Here is a 26946-nt window from a genome sequence, read left to right on the forward strand (position 1 = left end):
CTCCATTTTTTTCTGAGAACTATGGGGTGTGACTTAGTTGAAAAAGTGTTCAAATTTGAAAGCTGTACAGCAATGCCCATGTATTTAACCCCCAGAAATATGTCTCCTAAAATCAAACATTCACCACGCCCAGGGAACCAATATTTTTCATAGGACAGATGTGAGCCCGTTTGGGAGAATAGACTGGTACAATGCAAGAATTGTGATAACTCCCCATCAGTTAAATACTATGTTGCATACAGCTATTGATGAACATGGTGTTCAGTTTCACGAATAAAAACAGCTGGAAATGGTCTGTTATGAGTAAAGGTCAATTTCAGGGCTTGTAATTTGCAAGCCATGGTCTGAGCAATCAATTTAAATATTCAGTTGTCCTAACAGATCTCTTCCCATTCGATTTACTGGACAGTGCTTTGGCTGGAGGAACCTGTGTTTGAGTGATTTTATTTCCCAATTTTGCAGCTATTGGTTCAGAAAATATTCAGTGAGTGGAAGACCAGAGGTGCCTATGGTTATAATCGAATCTGAGCTGGGTTTGAGGCAAAGAGCCCTTTGACAACACTGAACAGGTGGCACCAGTATCGACAAAAAAACATGATATTTTTACCACAAACAGAAAGCTCAATGTATGATTTATTTTTTCAAGTCATGGGTCAATTTTTGGGCTATAAGTATATATTGACTTTCATTTTCACATTGTTTACCAGTCCACTCTCCCTCCTCATCCTATGTTTTGGATTATTCACTAAGAGTCTTGGGAGATTTTTTTCCTGAACTACTTTATTATCATCAGCTTCATTGTTCTGTGGATAATCTTTAGCTAAAAGGCAGTATTGGCCGCAATTAAAACGTTACCTCGGCCTCTGCCTAGTCCTCGTCCCTGTCCTCCATGTCCAACACATTTCCGCTGGCCGTTAAACTGTCCCCCTTGATAATTGTTCAGCTGTGCCATCTGAAATTAATTCTGAGCCTTAGACGGTTTGTCATGTAGGATAGGTTCAGCGTGTTTGGAATGGCCAAGAAACTCCTGTGGATTCTTGTTCTGCCATACTATGCAACTGATTTTTGCCATTAGCAATCTTTTTATCTAGTCTTTTTGCTATAAATTTTCTGGTGTACTGAGACCTGTCGACTTAGTCATTCAGTCCAAAGTGATCCTTGACGGTCTGGACAACTCAATCCATGTAAATATCCACTTTCTCTCTGGGCTTCTGTATGCAGTTATTAATTTTGTCACAGGAAATTCCACTCTTATACAATCCATGAGTTGTGTCCAGTAGTTGGGGTGGTGGTCAGGGTCGTTCACCTCGTGGATTCCATGGGTGTGTTGGATCATTACGTAGACCTTATCATTTCAGTCTGAAAACACAAGCCATCACTTTAGTCCATTCCGGGTTGGTCAATTTGATCATGTCGTCTAGAGTCTCTAAATACATTGTTCGATGTTGGTTTTTGGGCTTGTAATATCCTTAACAATGGAGTCCAATTCAGCCAGCTCAAGTGGACAGTACACATACATTGTTGCTGGCTGACCATCCTGCCCCACCTGTGGGTTTGGAAAATGGACCAATGCCATTTGTATCTTTTCTTCATCAGGTTTGAAAAAGTCGTCACTAGCCTCATCATTGTCATCTTCATTTTTCTTGATTTGGATTTGGAGGCATAATGGTCTTTACTGGGTCTCTCCTTTCTGTACTGTGACATCTAGGCACTTTAGCTCTAGTTTGAGAAGGGACTGGTTCTTTTTTCATGGTATCTCTTGGATCCGCTGGCTGAGAGGATGAAGCCCCAGTGACATCAGCTGAGGAGGATTAGCTCGTGGATGAGGATTAAGACAGACTCACAGCAGCATCAAAATCATCTTTCTTTTGTCCCTAATAATATTGAATGTTTTTTCTGTCTATTTTCACCTAAAAGTATTTTCTTAGCCTAATTTTCCCACTTTGTAAATTAATTCCAATCTATTCCACCTCCCCTGCTCTGCAGTAAACACCTACACACTCCAAACTTTGCCTTTTTGACTTATGCCCTTTGTCCATTTATGACATAGCTTTACTTGTTTTTTTTTATCTATTTCTCCATACGCTTTTTCCATTTCTCTCAAAGGTCCTTTGATCTTTGAGGAACCAATTCGATATATATATATGTTTTTAATAAAATCTATATATATATATATATATATATATATATATATTATTTTATATATATATATAATTTTTTTCTATAGAGCTCTTCTGAGGGCCTTCTTACAACTTATTATGTCTACTAAGAAGGTTGCGAGCTACATAATAGAAATTATCCTAGTAAAGTCATGTACTTTATAGCTTTATGCAACTGTGAACTCTTTAGTTCACCAGGAGTCCCCCTGGGACTCCCCTCTAATCAGAACTATCTCTGTAAAACTTTATGCAACTATGTTCACTTAAAAGTTGACTCCTTTCCTTTGCTTAATTTTTCAAGTAGCAAAATATATAAAATCAACTCACTGGTTCGATGGTTCCATCGCTCAGCGTGAGCAACTGCTTTAGCTAAGTGTCTCCTTTCCAGAGAAATCCACTCAGATTTGGTCTAGTTTTCATCAGTCACTCTGAGATGTTGGAGCCTACCCAGGGATGCCAAGAATGTGATGGAAATGTACCTGTAAACAGAATCCGGCCACTCCAGTGGTAAAGCTTAAGCAAAGAAAATCTTTATTCACGAGCCCATGTAGCCTCTCCTACTACCAAGTATCTACAAAGGGTTGTTCTAAAATAGTATTTATTCAACACAATCATGCATATTAATTTTTCAGAAGACAAAGAATCAACTAAATGATTGGCTAAGTATTAAAAGTGATTACCATAGAACCTCCTATCTCTCTTCACTTTACAAGGACTGGTTTCTGTCCTGAAATGCTCTATTTTTCATCCACACTAGTCTTCCTCATCACATTCCTTAATATGTTTTTCACTCTTAAGATATGTCCTCTGATAAGACGCAGTTCTCTGCCTCCCTCCCTCTGCCTTAGCAGACATGGCCATACAAAGAAACTTCAGTTGACTTAGATAAATGGTTTCTCTTGTGTAGCTAAGCATTTGAACATGTTTGGTTCCTTTACAGAAAGTAATTTACAGTTAATAAGAAATTCTAGAAAAGAAACAAAGCATAATGAGGATTAAGAAAAATTTATTTCCCACACTACCTGTTTGTTTAAACGACATTATTTTAGCAATAATGTTTGCTGCTAGATCTGCACAAATTTCACAGTTCATCTTTAATGTAGACACTTTTATCCTGTAAATATTTGTGAGTCATATAATGATTGTTTGGTCTTGTTTAAAAGACCATATGAATCTTCTAACTTGTGTGATGTCATGAGAAACAACAAAAACCCAATTTGTAAATCATCTAAAATAAATCTTTGTTTCAGTAAACTGTGCCTTAAGGGACAGTTCATCAAAAAAAAAAAATATAATTTACTAACCCTCATATCATCCCAGATGTGTATGACTTTCTTCTGCTGAACACAAAGGAAGATTTTTTAGAAGAAGATCTCAGCTCTGTATGTCCATACAATGCAAGTGAACTGTGACCAGCCCTTTTGAAGCTCCAAAAATGAGATAAAGTCAGTATAATGTCCAGTTGGTTTTGTGTGAGAACAGACCTAAATATATATATAATATTTTTTTCACTGTACATCCTGCCATTGCAATCTCTAGGCAAGATCATGATTTTAAGCTCATTTACACTTCCTAGTGCTTGATGCATGCGCAGAGTGCTGGATGAATCGGAATGAGAATCAGACTGAGCTTTATTCCCAAGTATGCTTACACATACTAGGAATTTGTCTTGGTGACAGAAGTTTCCAGTGCACACACAATACAACAACAAGACATAGATAATAGAATACAAATAAAAGTAAGTTAAAATGGCTCTATAGGATGTGTAATCAAGCTTGAAATCATTATCACCAAGGAGAATGCTGTCAAGATTTATAGTGTAAAAATTAGTTATATTTTGTTCTGTTATCACCCAAAACCAACTTGATCACTTCAGAAGACATTGATTTAAACCACTGTAGTCTGATGGATTACTTTTATGCTGCCATTAAATGCTTTTTGGCGCTTCAAAGGTCTGGTCACCATTCACTTGCATTGTATGGACCTACAGAGCTGAGATGGTCTTCGTTTGTGTTCTGCAGAAGAAAGAAATTCATTCACATCTTAGATGGCATGAGGGTGAGTAAATGATGAGCGAATCGTCTTTTTTGGGTGAAAGAACCCTTTAAATTCAAAGTGTGATACTGCCTGGCCCTTACCCTGAAATTTAATAGGAATAAATGTCCTGGAGTTCAGTGGATTGATAAGTCTCGCCAGCATGGGGGTCTAATGTCATGACTCACGAGGTTGAATGGTAAAATTATGCGCTTGTCACTGAACCCCTGGCATTTGAATTTGGCAAAGAGAAATAAGGCAAAGCTACTGTAAGCATAGCCACCTAAGTGCCATACCCACCTACATGTTGTTTGTTTTCTTAAGAAATGCCCAAATCCACTTGTATAGTTTTGTTATTTGATAGCAACAACACTATATGCAAGCAGTTTCAATTGCATTTGTTTTATTTATTGGTAAATGTGGTCCGTTTGCTTATGTGTCTGTGTTTGACAGGTTGTTAATGGTGTTGCTCAGACCCCTGGAGATCAAGACACAGAGGACACTGAGCTCATGGCCATTTACGCCAAAGACAGCCAGACAGAGGACAAGGTGAGTTTTTAATGGCATCTATCAGACCCTGTTTATACCGTTTATGTAAATTTTTATACAAAGTCTCTTGGCCTGAGTATTTGCAGTGACCCTCTTTTCAATAGATCTCAGATATTCAGCCTGCTTACTCACTGTACACACCCCCAGACTCTCAAATGTCTGTGGTTCATAGGATACAAAACCCATCTAAGGGTTAAGACCTGTGCTGTAATAGCTCTGTCATTATGACTCTGCACTTTTTCTCCCTAGCTCTCTATGGGGGAATTTTGAGGTCACAGCAACCAATGGAATTTCCTTTGTTTGCTTCAAACACTACAATGCTGATGCAATACATGCATTTTCCCTCCCTCCCTCTCTGTCTCTGTCTTTCAGTCTCTGATTCTAGCTTTACACTAATATCGGTCAGTCATGTGAGTTACTGGACTGTTAATCCAGACTTGCATTGTCTGCAAGGCAATGGAAGACTTTAGAACATTGTCTGTACAACAAAAATTACTGTAGTAAGGGACTGCCTGAGGCTTATCTTGCTGCATCTCAGAATAACATTTTCAAAGGAGGCAAGAATTTTATACTACAATTGAACACTCACATTATGCACACACACACACAAGGCTTCACAATGACTTTGAATGGTTTAGACAAAATGTTTGCCTTTTGTCAGTACTTTCGAGAGATAACCTTATGTTTTTACATGGACCAATCATTGTACTGTTTAAGCTTTCATTAACTGGAGTTTTCCCATTACGACAGATAGTTGGGATCACTATTATATTAATATCATTTGTCAGTTGTGAACATTAGATTTGATTTTACCAAACTAAATAGCTTCAGTTCATTTTCAGTGTAAATGTATTTAGAAGCACTGATTTCATGCTGATGCGGTTTTGAATCCAGCAGTTTGTGTGTAAATGTGTGTGCATGCACTGTTGCTGTTTATAGATTACTGTTCTGACTCGAGTTTCTTTGGAAAAGAGATTGGTTACCATAGCAACAGCCAAGAGCTTGACTCCCATTTGTCTTGTGTTTCCTTTCCTCCAGTGCTCCATATCAGAGACGGAGGACAGTGCATACAGCGTAGACGCCACGAGAATGGATATGATATACACCATAGAGGACACGCCACCTTGGTACCTGTGTGTGTTCCTGGGTTTACAGGTACAAGCCAGGACTTTACAGCTGTGACTCAACTTTACAGCTTTGGCTAGACTTTTACTGCTGTGACCCAAGACTTTATAGCAATTACTCTAGAATTAACTGCTGTGACTTTAGACTTTACAGCTATGACTCCAGACTGTACAGCTATGACTCTAGACTGTACAGCTGTGACTCTAGACTGTACAGCTGTGACTCTAGACTTTACAGCTATGACTCTAGACTGTACAGCTGTGACTCTAGACTGTACAGCTGTGACTGTAGACTGTACAGCTGTGACTCTAGACTGTACAGCTGTGACTCTAGACTGTACAGCTGTGACACTAGACTGTACAGCTGTGACTCTAGACTGTACAGCTGTGACTCTAGACTTTACAGCTATGACTCTAGACTGTACAGCTGTGACTCTAGACTGTACAGCTGTGACTCTAGACTGTACAGCTGTGACTCTAGACTTTACAGCTATGACTCTAGACTTTACTGTGCGCGCGATAAAGATGGATTGAAGTGAACAGAAAGGTGAGAGAGGGTAGTCTTCGCCCCATTATACACTGCAACAAAATACGTTTATGATTTGTTTTGGCTTGTTTTCCAATAATTAATATATAAAACTAATTTAAAACGATGTACATTTTCTTTAGCAGCTATACTGCAGAAGAAAACATTTTTATCTGAGAATGTTGAATATAATATTTTAAAATATTGGTATTTTTAATATCTAAAAATCCTTTTAAAAAAAGTTGCATTCACACGAGAAGCAGCATATAAGATATTTAGACTTGCTTTTAGAGAACAGATCTTGAACGTAAGTATATTTTGGCTTCACTGCACTCGCAGAAGTATAACCAATTGAAAAATACACGTATATACAACATACACTTATATTTAAGATACATCCTCTTAAAGCAAGTCTAAATATCTAATATTTTGCTCCTCAAGTGTTAAGGATTTTTAGACAATTTTAAATGGAAAACAAGAAAAAACACTTGATAATAATAGTTTTTACAGTGAATTCCCCTTTTATTCAGTGAATTTTAGAGGTATTTTTAAAAGATAATTTTTTTTCCTCTATTGTTAGTAAGCACGTTTATTACAACCCTTTTAAGTCTGGACACAAGCAGAATAATCGGTTAAGAGCTAATGATTAATCATGCAATAATCGCTGAATAGTTTAATAATTGTTCTAATAATCATTAGATTAATCGATTAGCAAAATAATCGTTAGTTGCAGCCATACTGTAGACATTTACAGCTGTAGCACTGGACTTTTACAAATATGGTTTGACTTTTTCCTCTGTGATTAGACTTTTACCACTATGGCTCTAGACTTTACAGCCATTGCTGCTGAAAAGACCAGCTTATCCAGCATGCAAATCCCATTCTGGTCTAGGCTGGTTTATACTTGTTAGTTCTGGTTTAATGCTGGTCAATCTGGTGGACCAGCAGTGCCATGGTTTTCAACTGCAAAACCTTGCTTGTGAAGCTGGTTGTACAGTATGGTCTTCTGATGAAGCTGGTTAAGCTACTTTAAAAGCCTGGTGGGGGCCTAAACACCAGAGTTACATGTTGGGGGACCAGCACCCAAAACACAATTTAAGCTGGGGACCAGCAATGGTCTTTTGGTCTTTTCATCAGGGATGACTCAAGAATTTCTAATAGTGACTCAAGGTTTTTTTATGGTTTTTTCAATGTTTTGATAATGCTAACATTCAGAATTTCACAAGCAGTAGCCCATGTACTCTACAGATATTGTAGGCAATATGGTACAATATAACTATAAGCTTGAGTAGGATTTGATGTTCTCAATCTTATTCAGATGGGACCCTAAAAAGACGTTGAATGTTTTTCTCTTTCTTAACTTTTTCTCCTCAGCACTACCTTACCTGCTTCAGTGGAACTATCGCTGTGCCCTTCCTGCTGGCAGAGGCCATGTGTGTGGGTTATGACCCGTGGGTCACCAGTCAGCTGATCGGCACCATTTTCTTCTGTGTGGGCATCACCACTCTGCTGCAGACCACCCTCGGCTGTCGGTAAGTGCGTGTGCGTGCGTGCGTGTGTGTGCATGTGCGTGTGTGTGCGTGTGCGTGTGTGGATTTTTTTGGGAGGCCTGAACTCTTGGACCTGTCCAGTACATTGGTATCATAGCTACAGAAAAATGTATCTAAATGACAGAAATCATGTTGAACCATGTGATAAGTCTTAATAGGGCTGAGATTCTTATCTCTAAAACTTTATTTTCAAAAATGTAAAAAAAACTTACTGATATATTTCTGTTTTATCTGAATTTGTAACTGTGTACATTAAGCATAAACACACAAGTAGTAGACACTGCATGTTGTGTGTTAGTGTGACTGAGTGTGTAGGTGTTGATATAGGCTATGTATACATGTACACCAATACTCTGATTATTGCAATAATCTCTTTAAAAATAACTTGGTATAAGGAAAATTAGTCAGTCGGTTTGTGATTCTTTTTGACTGATTTAATAAAAGAACCACTTCAAAAGAGTAATTTTTGACTACACTGGATGCGCTGTCTGTTTTGATTCACTAAAAAAATCTGTTCATAAGAGTCATTTGTTTGTTGGACTACACTGGTTGCTCTGTCTTTGATTTACTTAAATTAATCGGTTTATAAGAGCCATTTGTGTGTGAATCGTGAATACTCACGATTGATGTTGTTGTGTTTCTCCCGTGAGCACAAACTCATTTCAAAGACGTGTTTCCTTCCCATTCATTTGCTGTCTTTTTGTCTCCTCAACATTCAATTCAGACTGCTAACAGTGATATGTCAGCTGAGATGTGTGAAGGACACTCAAACATTGGACAATTATTTTACTTTTGTTAATTTTCTCACAGCCTGGATGGAGGATAGTTCCTTGGAACTCAATATTAGCAAAACCAAGGAAATGTGCTGTGGTGCTGACATGGCACACATGATTTAAGACTTTGTTACTTAACGGAGATGAATAAGAGCAGGTGGGATCCTTTAAATATCTTGGAACAGAGATTGACTCCAATTTTACCTTTTGATAAACACTCAGACAGTATTTTTAAAAAGGCTTACCAATGCTTAAGTTTATTGAGAAAATTGAGATCACTGATTGAATCTGTACTCACTTTTAACATTGTATCTTGTTTTAATTATTTAAATGTCAAAAACAAGAACAAACTGACAAGAATTATAAAACTAGCTGGTAAAATGATTGTAAAGCAACAAATTCCACTCTAATCTTTACATTGTGGCAGTCAAAAGGAAAGCTTCTGTTATTACATTGGACATTTCCCACCACCTTCATGATTAGATTTAGGTACTTCCATCTGGCAGATGATATAAGGTACCTCTAGTGAAAAAGGCTAAGTATAATAGACTTTTATCCCTACTGCAATTTAAATTTTAAATAGGTTCTTAAGATAAATATAAATGTATATTATTATTATTATTATTATTGGTCTTGTCTTATTGTTATATTGTTTGTTTGAGCCCCCATGGGTTTGGACAATAAATTTTTTTTAATTGAATCGCATTATGAGGGTGCATGTAAACATAGCCATTGATTATGTTCAGTGTGTTCACTTCTGTCTTGGCCTATTAGCATACTACTTGAGTTTTGCAGGTGCTGATTCTACTTAACCAGTGCTTCGGTCCACAACATTCTGAAAAAGCAGTAGTAAAAATAATTAGATCTACAACATTCTGCTCTTTCAGCTCCGGGAAAAGAATAGTGGTGAATCTCAGCTGTCCTATGGCTCGTTGTCCTATTTTAATTAGAACAATGCGGTGCTTATGGGACATTTATCAGCAAAACTGTGTGTCAAAGATAAAAATTATTGCCTGCTTACAGTATGATGCAAGAGTATTATTAGCACCTCGTTGTGATAGATGCTTGTTGAATTCTGTCACTTTTGTTCATGAGTTGGGCGGGCAAGTTAGAATAAGCATGGGATTAGCCAAGAACACCAAATTCTTTTAGGTTATCAGTGCCAGCAAGAGTTAGGCTTGTTTTTCCTTTTGTCTGTCTGTGCATGTACTACTAGGAGGTTGGTGTGATCACATGGTGAAACATCTTACTATTATGCCTAGAGCTAGGCAGTATGATTTATATTCTGTGCAACGATACACATTTTGTGTATCTTTCTCTGTGTTATTTAATACATATATTAAAATTTTAAAAAATTTATTGAAACATGAAAAACATAAACACAAGACATTTCTAAATTCAAATTGCACGAAACGAAAAACAATTTGTATAGCGCTCTTAACAACATTCTTTTCAAATCAGCTTTACAGGAGATCATGCATTAACAAAAACGAAAGCAAAAGCAAAAAATGAATCTGTAATATCTATAGAGTCTTAGGGTGGTCATTGTGTAGTTTGATTGAATATGATTGTAAGTTGTGTATAGAAATTAATTAATTAATATATGTATTAATTACCCAGTGATCAAACTTTTTTGACAACTGTGGCAAGGAACACAAAACTCCATAAGATGTTTCTTAATGGAGAAAAATAACCTTGGGAGAAACCAGACTCACTGTGGGGGCCAGTTCCCCTCTGGATAACATCATGAATATAATGCCAGTATTAGTTATTTATGTGAAGTGCAAGTCATGGTTTGCATTTGTAAATTAAGCGTTGAGGTCCAGTTGTTTAAAAAGAAAAAAAAAGAATAGATTTTTTATGAATTTTTTGATTTAATGACTAATGTCTTTGAAGTCCATCCTGGATTAACTGCAGAAGTTCACATTGATGCATTGTCCTTAGTTGACTGATGAAAGATTTGTTGGCAGTTAAATAATAGTCTATGTATTCCATTTCAAGAGTGTAGTCCATCAGTAGACAAAGGTGATGCAGGCAGAGATTCTCATCTGGTGATCTATATATACTGTAGCAAGGGCAATTGTTTGTATCTGATGGTGTCATATGAAACATTATTAGTTCAAAAGACTTAAACTTATATCCTGCCGTCTGAATAACACCATAAACTTCACTGTAAATTGTATCAACACCTCCTCCTCGACCCTTCAAACGAGGCTCATGCTTATAACTATATTGTAACACCGTTAAAAATGGGCAAGGAGGAGGCGAGAACCGGCTTGTCAACATAAATCATAATTTAATGAGAACTTAAACCAAAAGCATAAACAAACACACACATGACGGACATGCCCGTAATTCTCTCTCTCTCTCGAACCATCGTCACCGGCCGCCTTTATCCCTCGCGCGCCTCATCAGGCTGATTGGGGACTGGGCACGCGATATTCTGACCCGGCCCCGCCCCCCTCCGTGCCACAAATATATATATTCATCTGGTTTTAGCCATGTTTCAGTCAAACAGAGCGCATCCAACCTATCTTTAATAATACCATTTTAAATTAGTGCTTTGTAGAAAGAGATCTAATGTTTAGTAGCCCTACCTTTAATAGGATGCTTCAATTATTTAAAAAAATATATTTTTCTAAATGATTTAGTGAGTTTTATATTATATTTTTTTTATATGTGTTTAGGATGTTGTTTATTATTTATTTATTTAACAAATTAATTACATACATTAATTACATCTAACCATGTGTTTTTGTTTTTTTTAAACCTGTGATTAACATGATCTTACTAATACCATAGTTAAACACTGGATACTATGCATGAACAATGGTAAATTGTCATAAATGCAATATTAGTATGTAGCGGAGTTAAAATAGCCCTTGATAAATTAGTTGTTAATGTAAATTTTGCTGCTCAACTCAAAATCAATGCTTTATTTTAAAATGTGCATTTCTATGTGACAAACATTCAGCATTAATATTGTTAACTGCATTTGTGATTTAAAAAAAAATATATATATATTTTGGTAAAAGTCTTAACACTTCACCGTGGACCTTGACACCAAACCCTGACTACGGCCCTGCGTGCAGCATAGTCTGTTTAACATGCATGTACTCTTGTAGAAGGACAGAGCGCTAGTTTTATTCCCACTGTAAAAAAGCAAATGCATTTTCTTTCATTAATTTGCCTTTAGAGTTGAAGCGCCGAATGAGAAATAATAAACTTTGTTAAACTCTTATTATACACGTGCCTAGAAATTACGAGCTGCTCCGTATCCAAAATGTGACTATACATTTAAGTGATGTTTCAAAATGTAAACATTAATTCGACATGATAATTGCGTTTGATATGAAAAGAATCAAAGCCGCTATTATTATCAGAGCTGTTCAGCTGCAGGGTGAAGATGAATATTTAAAGGTCTTCTTCATTTCAACCTCATAAAACACCTGCTACATGTCTCATTTCTGGACCGTACAGGTTTTTTTGTTTTTGTGCTTTGTGCATCAGGCTGAGTTGGTCTTGTTTGGGTTGTCTGGTTTTATGTTTATATCCACATTCTTTATTCCTAGATTAGGCATATGTACCTACTGTATATTACACAGTCACAAACAATTTAGTAGCAAGTCTCCTCTCTCAGGGATTCACAAACAATTTAGTAGCAAGTCTCCGCTCTCAGGGATTCATATGTTTATTACACTCAGCCAATAATCAAATCTTTAACTCCGTGACTAAATCTTTGATCCTGTGTGTGAAAACACTACACTTGGCCAAATGTTTCATTACAGCATGACTAAACGGGTGTCCAAAAACACATAATCTCCTCCACTGCTGGGGCCAGTGAAACTTTTGGCAGGGCCAGTAAATATCTGAAGCACTGGCCCAACTGCAAATCCTTAACGTTGAGCCCTGCAATAATAATAATACAAATAAATAAGCCTAATAAATTCCCTTGTGTTCCCAAAATATTGCTGCCAAATCTGTTCTTATTGAATTTGTGTTTGCATTGCGTTTTGGTTGCTGCCTAAAGGAAATCCATTAAAACTCAATTTTAGGTGAATGTGTCTTGCATTACTTTTGTCTTTATTACTATATTACTGAACCTGCAGAATTTAATTCACAATGCATGCTAACTTAGTGGAAATAATGCAAACTAAACTAACAGCACCTCCTGAGATGATCGGAGATAATTGTTCTTGCAAATAGTTTTCAGACGAATGAAACGGGAAAAAAAGAGTGAAAACTCTTTACATGCACTTGTTCCACATGACAGGCTCGTGCTGCACGCCTCAACAAACAGAGAATCAGACACGAACATTGATGGCTTTTCTATTGTCGGTTCTTAAAAATATAAATGTTGTTTTTGAATAAATGAGTGTTTTTCCTCTTCCTCTTTTTGCCACATTGTTGTTTCCTCCTTTTAGTCACTTATTCCCACTTTCTCGAATATTTTCATCTAGAGCACAGTACATTCCCCTATTCCAGTCATTCTCCTCTTCTCTCTCTCTCTAAAGAGAATGTAACCCAGTAGCCAAGTTTATGTGCTAATTGAAATACTTTTCAGTCGTTTTATTTTCAGGCCGTTTGTACTGTTGTTCCACTAGGTTTTAATCAAACGGTTTCCAGCCACAAGACAATGTTTTTGTGTTCTAGGAGCTTTTAGCTACTGTACACATTCTTTCGGCCTATTACATTTTTTGAGAGCCGCTTTCCTGAGATATGGACCATCAGCCTGGTGTTTTTGTTTTTTTTAACAGCTCTCTTTGTCTCAGTGACGCCCAACCCGCTTAGATGCACGAGGTTGACCACATTTTATTATGAAATGGAAAAAGAGTAAAGAAGTGGAAGAGAAAATTATATGGGGATTTCAAAGTGTTTTTGTGGTGCAAGAGCTGTTTTTGTTGGAACAAAGTCAACCTCACAGTTGTGTCTGTACCAAGAGGTCTGTGGGAAATGGGCCAACTCCGTTTTAGCTGGGATATTTTGTGGATCTTTATGTTTTCAAATGAAGGCCTTTAGCTCTTATAGCACTACAATTTGGTCAGCACACTTGCTATGTGGGGTGGCTTACGATGTCCATTGATGTTTTGCTGCTGTATCGGTGCAGATTAGTCTAATTTGATGTTGCAATACAGTTTTACAAGCTGTCAGGTGTAAAACCCCCAATGAGGAAGTACAAGGTGAAATGGCAACAGAACTCCCTTTTATTTAACTTATAAATTATATGGTTCAGACAGGTCTTTTCTGGCACAGCTTATGGGGTTGGGGAGGGAAGGAATTTGTGAAGGTATGTCAGTCACTTCTATTATGGATATAAATCTCCCTCTTAGTCGATTCATATCATTAAAGCATTTAGCCTCGGCCTGGTCTTTGTGTTCTTTAGTTGTGGCTTTGCCCTCATTATCAGACACCCATTTGATGCAAATTGACTCATATGATCCCTCCATTCTGACGTCACATACATCTGGCTCATGCTGTCTCCACGGAAACGTAAGCAAGTGACCCAAAAAAAAAGGAAACAAGCTCATTCAGGAAAGGACATGGCAAGTGCTGATGTTAGCCGTGAGTCACTGTTTGAAATGATCTGTATGTGTTTGTGCTTATTTACCTGTATATATGAACCTGTAAATATGGTTTACATATTGCATAAGTGATTACATGATGCATTCTAATTCTGACTGATGAACAGGTTTGTCTCAGAATACCCAAAATGTCAGGTGCTGTGAACATTCCTTGTCAAAAAGGATAAAGAACTAACGTTTTGACATATACATGTTCACCGTTTACGCAAATGACCGTACATAGTGGAAACTGAAATGTAAAATGTGTTTTGTTTCAATTCTGCTAATATTTGTTTTTTAAACGTTCCTTAGAAGTTGGACTTCATTGTCATAACATGAAATAATACCACTCCTCCCCTCATATTTATTAGTAAATTATCACATCAAGTGTTCTTAAGCAAAGATAGAAGGGTATAGGGAGTAGGGTAGAAAATCTAGGACCTTTTAGCGTTTTTTAGGTAACAGCAGTCTCTATTCAAGCAGAGAGACCTTAAAGCCCACATCAATGACTATATATTTGAGTAGAGTTTGTGGAGACATCTAGTGGCCAGAGCAATGTACTGCAGGCTCACAGGCATGTTTACATGCACAGCAATATGTTGATGACTTCCAAAAATCATCTTATTAAAATCTATAACATAAACCTTTGTTTTCATGAGACTTTATCAGGTTATTCCAGTTTGTTTGTTTTTTTTTTATCTCCTTTTCTCCCAATTTGGAATGCCCAATTCCCACTTATTAGTAGGTTTTTGTTGTGGTGCGGTTACTTGCCTGAATCCAGGTGGCGGAGGATAAGTCTCAGTTGCCTCCACTTCTGAGACTGTCAGTCTGCGCATCTTATCACGTGGCTCGTTGTGCATGACTCCACGGAGACTCGGCATATGAGGCATATGGAGGCTCATGCTATTTTCTGTGATCCACACACAACTTACCCCTCACCCCATTGTGAGTGAGAATCACTAATCGTGACCACAAGGAGGTTACCCCATGTGACACTACCCTCCCTAGCAACCGGGCCAATTTGATTGCTTGGAAGACTTGGCTGGAGTCACTCAGCACACCCTGGATTTGAAATTGCGACTCCAGGGGTGGTAGTCAGCATCAATACTAGCTGAGCTACCCAGGCCCCCAATATTCTCTGTTTTTGATGTCAAAACGTAACAACACTTGCACACATTGGATAAGCCTATAAGACGTTGTTTTTCATGCAATGAAAAAATAGTAATAGGCAAAAATCTACCCGTGTCAAATGTATTGCTTAAACCGTTTATGCCTTATAAAAGAGAACTGATTAGGGTGTTTACAGCATGTTAATGCACACATTGTGTTATTCTAATGAATTGATGACAAAAACTGAGTCATCAAACAAAGTGAAATTTTTCTGAATTTGTCTCGTTCGCATAAATGCTTTCCAGGAATGAGGATGTTGTGGATGTTTGGGTTGGTACAAGCTGTTCTAATGAGATGGATTAATGTGTTTGTTTGTGTGTGTGTGTGTGTGTGTGTGTGTGTGTGTGTGTGTGTGTGTGTGTGTGTGTGTGTGTGTGTGTGTGTGTGTGTGTGTGTGTGTGTGTGTGTGTGTGTGTGTGTGTGTGTGTGTGTGTGTGTGTGTGTGTGTGTGTGTGTGTGTGTTTTACCTCCAGGCTTCCATTATTTCAAGCAAGTGCTTTTGCATTTCTCGCACCAGCAAGAGCCATTCTTTCACTGGATAAATGGAAGTGTAACACAACAGGTACATGTCTCTCACACTCACTCAAACATTTCTGTACATTCTCACTACTAAAACAGTAATGTAACTACCATACTCTCTCTACAGCTTTTACTGTATTAAATGGCACAGAGCTGCATCACACAGAAGACATCTGGTATCCCAGGATACGAGAGGTGTGTTATCTGATTAACACTTTTTATTGATTCACAATTGACACTGAAAAGAAAAACATATATTCATAGAATCAACATTTAATCCCTGTTATTCCCTTTCCCCCTCCCAATTCCCAACCCCACTCTGACCCTCAACAAATATCCCTGTGGTCACACTTGAGTATACACACACGCAGAAAAGAAAAAAAAAGAAATGTATATAAAAAAGAATAATCACACATAAAACTACACTTCTCTCTCCACTGCCCCTCCCCGAGAGCCCTCCAAAATGGCCAAATAGCTGCCCCATTTTTTATTAAATAAATTGAAGTTGCATAGCCTTCTACATGACATTTCATGTGCTGCTACCCTGCCCAGCTCTGTGCACCACTCTTCAAATGAGGGCACTCCAGCTGACTTCCATCCCCTAAACATTATCTGTCTGCCAATCATAACACTGGCTAGGACCCAATTTTGTATGCATTTATCCTCTATATTAATGACCGCCCCATCACCTGAAATAGAGTCTGGGGCAATAAGAAATTTGAGCACCCAATACGTCACATATAAAACTCTGAACCCTCATCCAAAATTATTGGATCTTAACACACCACCAAAGAACATGGGTTGTGTCCCCATCTTCTAATTGTCATCACCAGTAGGTGGGTGTGTCTTTAAGACAAAGCCTATACAATCTAGAGGGGGTCCAATTGTATTGATGTAACATCTTAAATTTCATAAGGCGCACCCTTGCATCTCTAGATGTAGATTTGAGATTTTTTTGAATCATAGCATACAATAACAAGTTTAAATCTTTCTCCCATAATTTTTTGAGAGAAGTTGAAGCTCCATCCCCCAGACTCTGAATTTGCTGGTAGTAATACACTGATGCCTCATGACCTTTTCCAAAAGCAGTAATCACCACTCCCAGAGTATATGCCGCTCTAGGGGGGTGTATGCTACTCCCAAAGATAGTACAGAACAAGTGGCGCAGCTGTAAATACCTGAAGAATTGAGACCCAGTAAACCCAAAATGTTGAACCATATTTTCAAATGATCCTAACACTCCACTCTCATATAGGTCACTGAGTGTATTAACCTCCCTCACAGTCCACTCTGTCCAGCAGAAAGGGGACTTATATAATACATAACTTTGGGTTCAGCCTTATGCTCGAAGCAACATTTAAATAAATGTCAGAATTAAACACTTCTGACACTTTTGTCCGTATCGCGTGCAAATGCGAGAGAATGGGGTTAACTTCTCTGGTTAGTTTGATTGAAAGGCTTTGCAATGGCAAAATATGGGTAAGAACTTCCTGTTCAATACAAAACCAGGGAGGGGCTCTCTCAGGTGGAAGGAACCAATGAGCCAAATGTCTGAGACCGAATGCATAATAATAAAACAAAATCTTGGGAAGGCCTAGCCCACATTTGTCAATCGGCCTATGCAACTTACTAAAATGTAATCTGGGACGATTACCATTCCAAATGAAGGACTTCGCTATGCTATCAAATTGCTTGAAATAAGAGAGGGGGACATCTATAGTTAGAGATTGTAGCAGGTAGTGGAATTTTGGAATCCAATTAATTTTAATAACATTAACCTTTCCAATCATAGATAAATGTAATGAAGCCAATCTGCCCACATCACTCGAAACCTTTTGATTAAAGAGTCAAAATTAACTAAATAAATCACACAAATTTGCTGGGAATAAAATACCTAAATACTTAATGCCCTGTTTGCAAACTGGAAGGCGCCCAACTGAAAAGCCGTTACCGGGCAGTACGCTGTCAATTAACTCTGTATCCTGAGAACTTCGAAAGGAAATAATAATTCTGTGTAGGCAAGGCATAGATCTAGTGGGGTCGGAGACGAATAATAAAATATCTTCTGTGTAAAGCAAAAGCCTATGCGCCACACCTCCCGCCATCACCCCTGGAAAATCATCCTCCTCTCTTATCACGACTGCTAATGGTTCCAGGGCAAGACAGAACAATAATGGGGAAAGAGGTCATCCCTGCCTGATGCCCCTATCCAGAGTAAAATAATCTGAAAGTAATCAATTTGTTTGTACAGCCGCTACCGGGTGTTTATTAAGTAACTTAATCCATTAATCCATCAAATAAAGGAATTTCCGAACCTGTAAATTTCCAAAATCTATCAAATGCCTTTTTGGCATCAAGTGAGATGGCAGCGACCAGAGTCGGACCAGAGTCGGACCAGAGTCGGACCAGAGTCGGACCAGAGTCGGACCAGAGTCGGACCAGAGTCGGACCAGAGTCGGACCAGAGTCGGACCAGAGTCGGACCAGAGTCGGACCTTGATGAAATGCCTAATGTTATCAGAAGAGCTACGACCCAGAATAAACCCCACCTGATCTATATGTCTAAGAGATACATAACTTAATTGGTTAGCCAAAATCTTTGATAATATTTTAACATCTAGCTTGATTAGGGAAATTGGACGTTAACTCTTACACTCACTAGGATTTTTGTCCTTTTTAAGAATCAGACTGATCCGGGCTTGTGTCTTTGGAGGAAGCTTTCCATCCTTTATGATTCCATATAAACTTCTAGCAAAACTGTAGCCAGTTCTGTAGCATACCATCTAAAAAAATATATCTGTTGTTTTCCTTGCTTGCTGCAGACCAATAATTTGCCCCTTCTGAACCGTTACATCTTTTCTACAACCACAGGATACATTTTACAACATGGTGGTTTAAGAAATGAGAAGCTACACACTGCATCAGTTAGGGTTAAAAGAATTGTTTGTATAAATTACAAGGAATGATAAAAAGGATGACCTTAAATTTAAATGAAGTTAAATAAACTACAAAAGTAAATGAAAATAACAAATTGTTCTCTCTGTCTCTTTTTGTTTCTCTCTGTAGATCCAGGGTGCTATCATAGTCTCCTCTATGATAGAGGTGGCCATAGGGGCCTTAGGTTTGCCAGGTGTCTTGTTGAAGTACATTGGTCCACTCACCATCACCCCAACTGTCACTCTGATTGGCCTTTCTGGCTTCCAGGCGGCTGGAGAGAGGGCGGGCAAACACTGGGGCATCGCCATGCTGTGAGTGTGACTCCCACACACATTTGCCTTTTTATGTAACCGAGATCTCTCACTCTACTGAGTCAGCATGCAAACTCTTCTCTGTTTTACACAGAACCATATTCCTGGTGCTGCTGTTCTCTCAGTATGCACGTAACATCCAGTTGCCACTCCCCATTTACAAATCCAAGAAGGGCTGGACTTCTTACCGCCTGCAGCTGTTCAAGATGTTTCCCGTGAGTGTCTAGACAACAGTGCAAGACAAACACATCTGTTAGTTTCATTTTGTGATTGATTGAGAGAGGAGGATTTGGAGGAGGTAAAGTGAAAGGAGTGGTGGATATTTTTGCTGCAGTAAAATGGCAAAAAATATAAATACAAAATTGAAGCAATTAGGGATGTGCAAAATTTCATAAATATATTTTAAATCAGCTAGTCTTTGGGTTGCCTAATCGGTCCAAAGGAAGCCATGTAGAAATAGGCTTGTTTTTTAATTAGCCCTTATTCACGTTATTATGTCAAAAGGATTATCATGATTTTTAGCGACAGCTCCCAGTAGCATGATTTGGTACTTCTGAGACTTGGCAACGGTACCTGGGTCCTCCATAATCCACCATTAGTTCTGATGACAGCCATAATGAACATGCCGTTTCAGAGATTAAGGCTTTTTGGCAAGGTATTTAGTTTTTTTAACTGAAGCGCTCAGACAATGAGATGGCAATGAAAATGAGTCTTGGCGGCAGACAGAGGCAGCTAAAACACACAGATTGATCCTTGATGATTAATCATCAGGTTGCATGCAGCATGCAGTGTTGTTGAGGAGGTTAGAAAACATGACTGACTTTGTGTTGAAGCATTCTGAGATTCTCATCAGCAAGTTGGGTTTCTCTCTCTCTCTCTCTCTCTCTCTCTAGGGGAAAGTTTACGCTTAGTTGCGGGAGCCTCACCTTCCAGGCAAAAAACTGCATCTTTCTGACACTTAAAAAAAAAAAAAAAGGCTAATCTTTGACAAAAAAAAAATTTGATAATGTCAAACTATTAATAATAGAACACTGCAGCCACCTACTGGTAATTACTGTTATACCAGATGACAGCAATCTGCCCATGAGAAATTCTCATATTTTCTTCTTTTTTTCCCAAGTAGATTTTTACTGTAGAAGTTAATACATTTAATTATAAATTAGCTTATTTGCATATGCAAATGTATGGTGAAATTGATAAATGTGTTAAATAAGAAACTTAAAATTCCTAAAGAAGTTCATAATTTTATTGTTTTTAATTCAGGGGAGAAGAACTGTTATAATTTCTTTAAGTTACACCTGTAATGTTTCCATAAAGCAGCCCTGCTTGAACAGAATAGGAAGGTTAAACAAAGAGGCGTAAAGTAATATTAATTGAACAAGTAAGATAATGTCTCTCTATCTTTCTCTGTAGATCATCATGGCGATCTTGGTGTCTTGGTTTCTGTGTTTCATCTTTACGGTGACAGATGTGTTTCCTCCTGAGAAAGACAAGTACGGGTTCTATGCACGCACAGACGCCCGACCGGGCATTTTGGCAGCCGCCCCCTGGTTCAAGATACCCTACCCCTGTGAGTGTGTGTTCATAAAGATTGACCCCAAAAATATTTGTACTCTTAAGCCACATTTAATAATGTATGAAATGAATGTCTTTGCATTGAAAATGGGATTATATAAAACAATGTAAATGTATTTCAGAGAAATAGCTCACACACTTTTCAAGCAAAATGCAATTTTGATAGATTTTGACAATATAAGACAAGTTTTTGGATACTTTCTGGTTGTCAAACTTGTTGTTTCATATGCCACTTGGTTTGATATTTTGTATTTAATGCAATGATATTCTGACATTTTTAACTGTGGCTAAATTGTCCAGAAGTGTCTACTTTTTTGGGACACTATATGTGTGTTCCAGCATTTTAATGCACATGTAACATTATGACTGAGAGCTTGTTTTAAAATATTCCTTTTGAGTAAACAAAAAAGAAACTGATCTGTTGTGTAGTGAATCAGAGGTAGTAGTAAACCTTTATTTGAAAAGTATGTATTCTATGTGCTAAACCTTATTAGATAACCAAACAATGTTTTGTGTGTTGTAGTCCAATGGGGGCTGCCCACAGTGACCGCAGCAGGGGTGATTGGCATGCTCAGTGCTGTGGTTGCCAGTATCATAGAGTCCATTGGAGACTACTACGCATGTGCCCGTCTCTCCTGTGCCCCTCCACCACCTATACATGCCATTAACAGGTATAACACACACACGCACACATACTCTACACTGATTATGTAATATCAATAGAAAGTGATATTAACTCTCATGTGGTGTTCGTGTAATTACGGACCCATTTTGATTTTATTTCTTCAGTAAAAATTGTATCCTTTATCTGAGTGGTACAAGACTTTCTTGACTTTTCCTCCACTAGCTATCAAACACGAACAAAAAAAATCTTGATTCTATAAGTCTAAGTGTTCGTAAAAAAATATCAACAATTGTGCTGATTGGGTCAAAATTGACACACCATAGGAAATGAATGGGAAATACTAAAATACAGAGATTTATTTATTATTATTTTTCCAAAATAAATAAATCAGACACAATGCAGAACGTAACAACACATTAATGAAGGGGTGATACTATAAAACTTCCACAATGCAGAAAACACACTGACACATGCATAAAGGTTTGTTTGATTTATTAGTGATCTCCCATTGACTTCCATTGGTTTCATATCAGGCTAATGATATTTTCTATTTAGGGTGTATTTATGTAGGGTGTAAAAATGGGAAAAGAGGAGGCGGGAACTGGCCAAACAGTCAAAAGAATATTTAATGAAACAAAGACACACAACACAAACCCACCGCTCTTATCCCTCTCCTCGGCTGATTAGCCCAATTGGGGGCCGGGTGTGCGTAGTCACAAGGGCAAGGTGGAGAGATGGTGAGAGAGAAAAAAAACTTGCTCGCCGGTTCCCAGACACACCTCACCTCCTTGATTACTCCACCCTCTGACAGACGACAGTCCCTCCCCGGGCGGACCGGAACAAGTGCTCTGACCCCTGGTGGATAGAAAAGCCCTTAGTGTTTTGGCGGCCGATAGGGAGCCCCCCTGGCAGTGGTTCCAACGCTCCAGGCGGCCGGCAGCGATCCTCTCCTCCCTTGGTGGACGGTCTTGGCTGCTCCTTTGGGTGGATGGCAGTGGCGAGGACTCCACAACTGGACCTCCTTCCCGGGTTTCGCTCCCAATGTAACACAATTAAAAATGGGAAAGGAGGTCAGCGGGAACCAGCAGAATAGTCTAAATAATATTTAATGAAACAAAAAGTCACACAACACAAACGCACATACGGCAGCTGCGTGTGGCTCTCTCTTTCTTGAACTGCCACATCCCGCTACACTTATCCCTTTCCTTGGCAGTTTAGCATGATTAGGGGAAGGGCATGCATTGTCACGGCCCGGCCCCGCCCTCCTCTACACCTAAACCTAACCATCACATATACGTGCGCATCACTAGATTTAAAGAGCAACATCATCGGACCCATTGAGGATCTTTTTTTTTTATGAAGACATTTCGCCCTCACAAGTGTAGACAAACCTGTCTATATATATATATCAAACATACCACACAGGTTGAAGTCTGAGTGTGACCCCTGTATGACAAAGTTTATGCTGGATTTTTGATGTTGGAAATAAATGACAGGTATTATTAATATAACAATTATTCTATCTTTGTAACCCAATCAGATTTGATTATTGCAGCAAGGTCAAGTTTAACAGCACACAGGAGCATTATTGCAAAATATGACACTTCAACTCAAGTGGTTTATGTCAAATTGTAGCATTTTTTTCTATTAGTTTTTATAATGTATAAATATATATCCAATGCATAACTTGTGACAATATCTAGAAGTTAAGTTTGTTAGAACATGAGCTTATAGAGATTAGTCTGTGCAAGGAGTACTGAAGCCATCTACTGAACATATATATTTCATGTAATTATTATTATTATTTTTTATTTTTTTTATTCCAGCAGATGTCACCAGAGACCCCCAATGCATGACAAATTGTGATGTTTTTACACTTTCAATTTACTGAAATTAAGGTTTTTTTATACTAATCTTCAAAAAACGGCTAAAACCACATCTTTTCCAAAAGCACTTAACCGGTCACTTAAAAAAAAAAAAAAAAGAAAAAAAAATTATTTACATTTCTTGTTGCACTTAAATCTGTTTTGTATACTATTATGATGATAGTGAAACTTTGTAATATGGCACTTTTTGTACCCCTGTCTCCCTAAGATGATTCGCTGATGTTCCTCCTCTTTTGTAAGTCGCTTTGGATAAAAGCGTCTGCCAAATGAATAAATGTAAATGTAAAATGTATTGAAATGAAGATTGAAAATCTGCTTATTTTATATGAAAATTAATGGATTAATTTAGTAATTTATAGCTAAATAAGGTAATACCATAATGTATTGTTTTTACTTTAGTAAAATAAGTGTTTTTACTTATCTTTAAAACATTTTTAAAAAGGGATGTATCAGGTCGTGGCCTTTTCTCTCTATGTTTTCTCTCTACAGGTTACTTTTTCATCAGGGGCATTTTAACACCCATTATATGCATCAGGGAAGGTGTTCTTTTCCTTTCCTATTCTTTCAGGGGTAAAAGACCCCACGGAGACCACATCCTGCCCGAAGGGGAGGTTAACATGTGGTAAATATGACACGTGGGCTCACAGCGGCACTCTACAAAGTAGGAGTTGCTGTGTTTGTAGGAGCGACCGGGGCAGAGAGGTCCCTGCCCAAAGGAGACAGCGGGTGTACTGATAGGGAGACCGTACCGCAGAAGATATATCACAGGGGGTTACCGGGGTAACTGGCACATGTACTGGGTCTGACAACAAATTTCTCTGCTGAATTCGCACGCCAGAGAGCAAGGGAGGAATGACATCCAGGATTCACGGGTTCGTGAACTCGCATGGGGGAAGGAGCGCACTTCTTCGCCTCATGGAGGGGAAAGGCGCTATACGCAATCGATGCACCCAGCCAGCTGCCTGTATTCCCAAACTTTCCTGTTCGTACCTGACAAAACACAGGACGAAACCTGCTCAACCCGGAGATTGTAAAGTCTCGTGAAGATGTCTGCTAGAGAGGTGCCAATGAGAATGCCACACTCCTTGTAGAGTGTGCTCGAATTCCCAAAGGGGCGGGCATGGCCTGGTATTCCAAAGTGATGGCATCCACAATCTAGTGGGTAAGCCCCTGTTTGGAGACAGCATTCCCTTTCCGCTGTCCGCCAAAGCAGACAAAGAGCTGCTCAGAGCACCTAAAGCTCTGTGTGCAGTCAAAGTAGATGTGCAAAGCATGCACCAGACACCGCAACGACAAGGCTGGGTCTGCCTCCTCCCAGGGCAGCACTTGCAGGCTGACCACCTGATCCCTGAAGTGGGTTGTGGGAACCTTGGGCACATAGCCCGGTCGGGGTCTCAGGATTACGTGAGAGTCTTCTGGACCAAACTCCAGGCAAGTATTGCTGACAGAGAATGCCTGCAGGGCCTCAACCCTCTTGATGAAAGTGAGCATGGTCACGAGGGCAGCCTTCAACTCGACTGACTCTAGGGGCTCAAGCAGGGCTCTCCGATGGCCCAGAAAGACCACGGAGAGGTATCATGAGGCCTTGGAGGGTTCAACCGCCTGGCACCTCTCATGAACCTGATGGTCAAGTCGTGCTTCCCGAAATACAACGCACCTGGACACTTGCTGTTGGGGGACTCCTGCCCGCAGAAATGCAAGGTCTGTCCAAGGGCTGAACAAGTGGCAGCAGACTGGGAAAAATACATTAGGCTGGCACGGAGTTGAGCTGTCTCATCCCAGAACTAGACCGGAACAAACGCGTGTGCTGGAGAATGAGCTGTCCGCAGGTGATTACCCGGGAAAACAGAACCCATTTGAGCCCCAAAATCACCTCCCGCATCAACTGGGCTGGCCTCTTGACTTTAGGTAAAATTTACATTTACATTTACATTTATGCATTTGGCAGACGCTTTTATCCAAAGCGACTTACAGAGCCCTTATTACAGGGACAATCCCCCCGGAGCAACCTGGAGTTAAGTGCCTTGCTCAAGGACACAATGGTGGTGGCTGTGGGGCTCGAACCAGCATCCTTCTGATTACCAGATTACCAGTTATGTGCTTTAGACCACTACACCACCACCACTCCAGTAAAAGCTCCGGTGCAGGGGATGGCTGAAGTGGCTTTCCCCTGGAAGAAAGAAAGCCGCGACCGCAATGTAGCCATGGTCATGTTCTTGCAATGAGAACATGAGCCATCCAACAATGCTTCCTCAACTTGATTAGGGCCCAGAATGTGAGGCAGCGATTGTGGCCGTCGGAGGTGGAGAGATAATGACAGCACCCGGAAACTACACCTAGACAGAAGGGCATCTTTTAAAAAGACGCGTCTTTAAAAAGACGTTCACATCAATGGGTTTGCTCAATTAGAGAAAATGTACTCTTTTGCAGCAATATATATTCTCTAATCTGCAGCGACCGCTGTAGAAGGAGAGAAAGCCACTGAAATGCGCCGTATATCCAACAGCAATTCGCTTCTTAGAGGTGAATGGACTAGCAGAGGAATTCAGCTCTCTGAACACAACCGCTCGGCTCCAAAGAAAAACTCTGAATGAGTGGTTGTGAGCCAGCTCCTTTTATACCCATTTGTCCAGGGGAGAGGCATGCAAATTCCACTCGCCAATTCTCATTGGCCTTTTCTCAATGATCTGAGGTGTTTGGGGGTCTCAAGTGCGACCCCTAGTGTCACTACATCGACACAACGTTGAGAGTTTATTTTGTTTATTTTGCCCTAATACACTTTAAAAACAGAATTTTGTTCATCTCTCTTTCTCAGAGGGATCTTTATAGAGGGTCTTTCCTGTGTTCTTGATGGTGTCTTTGGGACAGGGAATGGCTCCACATCTTCCAGCCCAAACATCGGTGTACTGGGCATCACAAAAGTATGGTCTTTTCCTGTTCAATCTCTCTTGTTCACACTTGCCTTTTTTGTGTTGACTTTCTACTCACTTAACAACAAAACAATCAAAAACATCATCTTCATCAAATTGATCAAATTGTAAACCAGTCTCACTATCTTTACAATGAACCAGTAAAAATATATACATTTATTCATGGCAATATATTACATACTAGTCGACATTTTATAATTTAACAGATTAATATCATAATTGCTACTGTTTGTTACAAAGTAAAAAATGCAGTAAAGTAAAATAACTTGAGCAAGAGAGCAAGGTAAAAATGCATATAATAGTAGTACATAACCAGGATTAAAATATTAACATTTAACAAATTACATTGATGGAGTACTGTCCTTTTGATTGGTTGGTTTCTCCTCTCTTTATGCTCCGATTGGGCAGGTGGGCAGTAGGCGGGTCATTCAATATGGTGCAGCTCTGATGCTGTTACTGGGAATGGTGGGTAAATTCAGCGCTCTTTTCGCTTCATTGCCGGACCCAGTTCTGGGAGCGCTGTTCTGCACATTGTTTGGCATGATCACCGCCGTTGGCCTTTCCAACCTGCAATTTGTGGACCTCAACTCTTCCCGCAACCTGTTTGTCCTTGGCTTCTCCATTTTCTTTGGCCTGGTCCTGCCCAGCTACCTCAAAGATAATCCCCTAGTCACCGGTAGAATATATAAACACACACTTACCACAGATGAAATGAATG

The 26946-nt window shown here is 39.1% G+C and overlaps 1 protein-coding gene across 3 annotated transcripts in view; it reads left to right on the plus strand.

Moving 5' to 3' along the window:
• The window catches only part of LOC127620755 (solute carrier family 23 member 2-like), a 77417-nt gene that overhangs the window by 45066 nt on the left and 5405 nt on the right, over positions 1-26946 (plus strand). For all 3 annotated transcript variants that reach the window (XM_052093975.1, XM_052093973.1, XM_052093974.1), the window contains exons 3-13: positions 4647-4742; positions 5781-5897; positions 7767-7924; positions 15920-16008; positions 16093-16160; positions 19031-19212; positions 19307-19427; positions 20626-20782; positions 21311-21458; positions 26114-26219; positions 26637-26904. In XM_052093975.1, the coding sequence (XP_051949935.1) occupies positions 4647-4742; positions 5781-5897; positions 7767-7924; positions 15920-16008; positions 16093-16160; positions 19031-19212; positions 19307-19427; positions 20626-20782; positions 21311-21458; positions 26114-26219; positions 26637-26904 (1510 nt within the window). The remainder of the gene's footprint in view (positions 1-4646; positions 4743-5780; positions 5898-7766; positions 7925-15919; positions 16009-16092; positions 16161-19030; positions 19213-19306; positions 19428-20625; positions 20783-21310; positions 21459-26113; positions 26220-26636; positions 26905-26946) is intronic.

The sequence above is a fragment of the Xyrauchen texanus genome, chromosome 27 (assembly GCF_025860055.1).
Source record: "Xyrauchen texanus isolate HMW12.3.18 chromosome 27, RBS_HiC_50CHRs, whole genome shotgun sequence".
Taxonomy (NCBI): Eukaryota; Metazoa; Chordata; class Actinopteri; order Cypriniformes; family Catostomidae; genus Xyrauchen; species Xyrauchen texanus.